General features: G+C 34.9%; 1 protein-coding gene across 2 annotated transcripts; it reads left to right on the top strand.

The window, feature by feature from the left end:
• The first annotated feature begins 2,593 nt into the window (after positions 1-2,593).
• On the top strand, positions 2,594-3,950 carry LOC117235879 (kunitz-type serine protease inhibitor Bt-KTI-like). 2 transcript variants are annotated; one of them, XM_033498461.1, is made up of 3 exons: positions 2,594-2,734; positions 2,992-3,219; positions 3,311-3,881. In XM_033498461.1, exons 1-2 carry the CDS (start codon positions 2,650-2,652, stop codon positions 3,153-3,155), a joined length of 249 nt encoding a protein of 82 aa, XP_033354352.1. In that variant the 5' UTR covers positions 2,594-2,649; the 3' UTR covers positions 3,156-3,219; positions 3,311-3,881. The 2 variants fall into 2 exon arrangements, with proteins under 2 accessions (XP_033354352.1, XP_033354263.1); XM_033498372.1 differs by having other exon boundaries at positions 2,595-2,734; positions 2,992-3,154; positions 3,311-3,950.
• The last annotated feature ends 307 nt before the right edge of the window (positions 3,951-4,257 follow it).

Genomic DNA, 4,257 nt, shown 5'->3' with positions numbered 1-4,257 from the left:
ATGGTGGATACTACGTTACGATACGTGGGTACCCGGTTTTTCAATTAACCGTCCAGAAATTTGCATGGAAATAGATGATATTTGCTTGACCCGTTCCGAACAAAATTTTTATTTCAGTTTGTTAAACAATTGGATTAACATTGTTATAAAGAATGGCACTCAAATTAACAAAGACTTTATGAGCAAGTATAAAGTAGGTTAAATTTGCAAGTGAGGTTTGTGCTTAAAAGTGGATACACGTTCCGATTTGTGGGACGATAGATCTTGGTACGAAGACTCGGACGATCAACGATATTATTCAATAAAATTGTCAATAAAAAGAGACAAACAAACGAAAAATGTCGTGAATAAGTGGATTTACGATATTTCTATTCGTATATGCTATAATGTGCTAATGAAAGTTCCGATGTTCCACGGTCAGGCAAAGTAAATTTGAATTTCAACAAATTGGAGAGAAATCAACGGTTACAACTTGAAAGAGGAAATTTATCTATCTCTGTACAGCATGCGTGTGCGATGTTGTTTCTAGTAAAACATTGTGCAAGAAACTGATCCTGAAAGCCTTGTGCTGTTTTCAAGCACACCGCAATTGAGCCGCGCGACGATTTGAATTCGATTGTTACTCCTTCGATATGTCTTCGGCTAGTACAGGGTCCGAGTTCGGTTGTACTTTGTTTGCTTGTTCCCCTGTATCCAGAGCATGAGAGCTAATGTATTCTGAAGGCAATCATTGCGGTGCCTTGTTGTATGTAAATCACCGTTCCTGACGGAGATAGATTGTTTGAGGTAGTTTGCTACATCGTCACCGTTCCAAAATAGATTATATTTTGCCGAATTTTTCGCACTATGCCTATTTTAGGGACACGTGTTGAGAAAATGGTAAAATCTGAAAAAGTATTCGAAAAAAGAATACTCTGATATTTTTATCGTTTAATTACATGTTTAGTTGAAGTATAGAAATACAAGATTCCACAGAACGTCAATCAGTTGGAAAGGGAACGACGAACAGTATCTTTCAAATCTCGAATTAAGATCCAGATCATAAACTTCAAACCTCTCAGAAATAAAGATTTTCTAGAAAGACTTTATTCGGCATCTTGTTTTTCTTCGTAGTTTCTACACTTCTCGCGAAAAATCTGAAAGCAAGCGATAAAAGCGTAAACAGAGTGTCAATAAAATACCGGGAAATAAGTGGAATGTGTTGCAGCCGGTGCGATGTGGTGCAGTTGCTCGATAAGATCGTTAAAAGTGAATCGTTGCGACGTTATACACCATGAAAACATTCTGTTCGATCGTGCATTCATTTCATAATGTGTGTAAAATTATCGCGACCCGGAACGACGAATGTGAAACAACGAGGGCACAACCTATCTCTAATCGGAGCTTAGCCAGCGTATCTTTTACCGGAAACTTCATATTGAGAAGATTTGCGGATAGTTTTTTTACCCTTCTTTTCATAACGTACTATACTGTATAAGAAGTAACTACATACATAGATAAATCAAAGAATATAACATTAATAAAACTATATAAATAATGTAAATGAGTTTAATCTCTTATTGCTGAATAATTTTCCCCTTAATATCTCGAGAAACAAATTTCCCCAACACCACAATCTGACGCTTTCCTTCTCGGCGCAAAGTACACGTGCAAAGTCCAAGTGCAATAATAACACGATTGCTCCCACGAAACCAATAACATGGCTAACGTTTCTTGTTAATACATCAGAACATTAAGTCGCCATTAAAGAAAAGTCGTGGAAATGATCGTCGGATCATTAACGTGTCACATAATGAAACAATGTAATATCATGTAAATGGTTAAAAATGCCGGTGAAGCGATGATGCACGACCTATTATACGAGTTATAAACAAATAGCGGATATAGTAGCCAGTATGCGATCGTTAAAGTATTTTCTTCGGCTAAGGTGTGGCAAATAATAAGCATTCTCGTGGCACGCACGTACCATGGTTATGACGATAATAGAAAAATTGGATAATTTTAAACATGAGTGGAAGCTGGTACCACCAGCGACACGTACGGTTCCGGTTCAACAAATAGAACACACATAACACCCGGACGATATTACACGACACGCACTTGTGACCGTTTCTTGATCACGGTTCGGGACTTTCCAACATTCGATTGTAGCAAAGAAACTGTTAGTTCGAATAGTCAGGAAATGTCAGTCATGCATACACATGAATACTATACATTTCCGATATTGACGGGCTATTATACGCTAAAGTGAATCAAAGAAGCAAACTTCCACATACTGCGTAATAAGACAATTACAGACATATATATATATACACATAGGTACTTTCTTTTTATCATTCTTGTATACATGCATTGTCAGTCTTTTTCTAACTGTTTATTCATTAGGATCTGCTTAAAAAGATTTACATATCCTGGCTCGGAAATTCTAAATTACCAAAAGTACTTATCTTTATCACTAGCAGAGATGAGTTCCCACAATCTATATTTAATCTTTCGAGTGCTTCACTTTTTCCGCATGTGTCATCAATACATATTATATAAAAAGGTCTATAGCGATAAAAATGTTATCGGCACGTATATATATATATTCCACGTCAGAATTAACAGGCATAGTCATTAGAAGTTGCGCTGGTTAATCAACAAGTGACAATGAATAATAAATTCATAACATTACTCTTGGTCGTTCTTTGCTGCGCTCTTACGGTGCATCAAGTGTCAGCCGAAGTACCACCACGTAAGGAACTTTATTGTTATATTTCGTACTTATATACCATAATTTGTATTTAAATTTCTTGTTTAGAAAATTTGTTAGATATGGATGACTAGTTCAGCAGGTTCTCGAATTTTTTTAGAAACGAATTTCTTACTGTGAAATAGTGTATTGTCAATATTATAAAATAATTCGTATAAACTTAAAGATTACATTCTCTACGCTAGTCTTATAATTGTCATATTCGCTTTTAATAGCAAGGATTTTTCGATCATTAACAGATTGTACTTTACCATTGGTGACGGGCTCATGCAAAGGTTATTTCCTGAGATTCGGATACGATGTAGAGATGGGTCAATGCGTACAATTTATACATGGAGGTTGCGAAGGAAACGCGAACAATTTCTTAACTCTGGAAGAATGTGAGCGATCATGCTTAGTTTAGTAAGTCCTGTTTGTTTTTAGTCTATAGCATTTGAAAAACGGATTAGGAGAGAGCCGCGCATACAGTAAGCAAAATTAGTTTTGGCTTTTTCCACTGAATATTAATTATCACTGGTTAACAAATTTTAACCTTTTTCCAATTTTACAACCTTGTAGAAAAAGTTATACACGAAAGAATCTCTGCTATTGTCAACAACAAGGGCATAATACCAAACCATCAATTTAGCCTTCAAAAAAAATATGATACCATTGAGGAAAATCATCGTATAATTCAACAAATTCTCTGATCAGAAGAAAAGGAATATTGTTCAGCATTCTTTCTTGACATCGAAGATGCATTCGACGCAATTTGGTACAATGGATTACTCTCTAAACTACGACGTCTACTACCCATTCGATTACACACACTAATCACATGTTACATTGAAAATACATAGTTCTACGTAAAAGTTGAAGACACTATCTCTGATATCAGTTCTATTAAAGCCTGTTTGTTTATATCAGAGGTGGAATTGTCAGACTCTAAAATTCTTAGTCTGTTCGCAGAGAAAGTAGTATAAGAACTATGCACCTGTCTCGTTTAAATACTACCACGTACAGATGTTTATAGCTGTTATCTCGACTCGCTGAACAGACTATAGACATTCTTACACATTCGAACATCATGTATGTATAATGTTATGTATAATTGATATATATCAAATACAATTAATGTTGATACCAATGACATTACGTCTCAGCGTAGCGGGGTACAGCATTTTTCAATAAAATTAGAGAAATGCACTGTCACATGGTATGCGAAACGTGTAAGTACTAATAGGGTGAACCAGTAGGATTATATATTAAGTAACATTGAATTATTGTGTATACATCGTTCATTTCCAATTCAACGACTAACTCTGTATTATATGCATATAGTGATTTTACAAAAAAGTTATGAAGATAAAATTAAAAGTATTTAATAACTTCATATCAGAAACATCTTGTGGTCAATTTTATTTACCGCTCATTTGTTCAAAAATAATACACTGATCATCATTATCTATCAATTAATCATTATTTGCTGCTTATTTGTTTAAATTTGCGTTGTTTAAGAAAGATTA

This window comes from Bombus vosnesenskii, unplaced genomic scaffold (assembly GCF_011952255.1).
Source record: "Bombus vosnesenskii isolate JDL3184/JDL3185 unplaced genomic scaffold, Bvos_JDL3184-5_v1.1 scf7180000013262, whole genome shotgun sequence".
Lineage (NCBI taxonomy): Eukaryota > Metazoa > Arthropoda > Insecta > Hymenoptera > Apidae > Bombus > Bombus vosnesenskii.
Note: the sequence above shows the minus strand (reverse complement) of the source record. Positions and strands in the feature narration are given on the sequence as shown.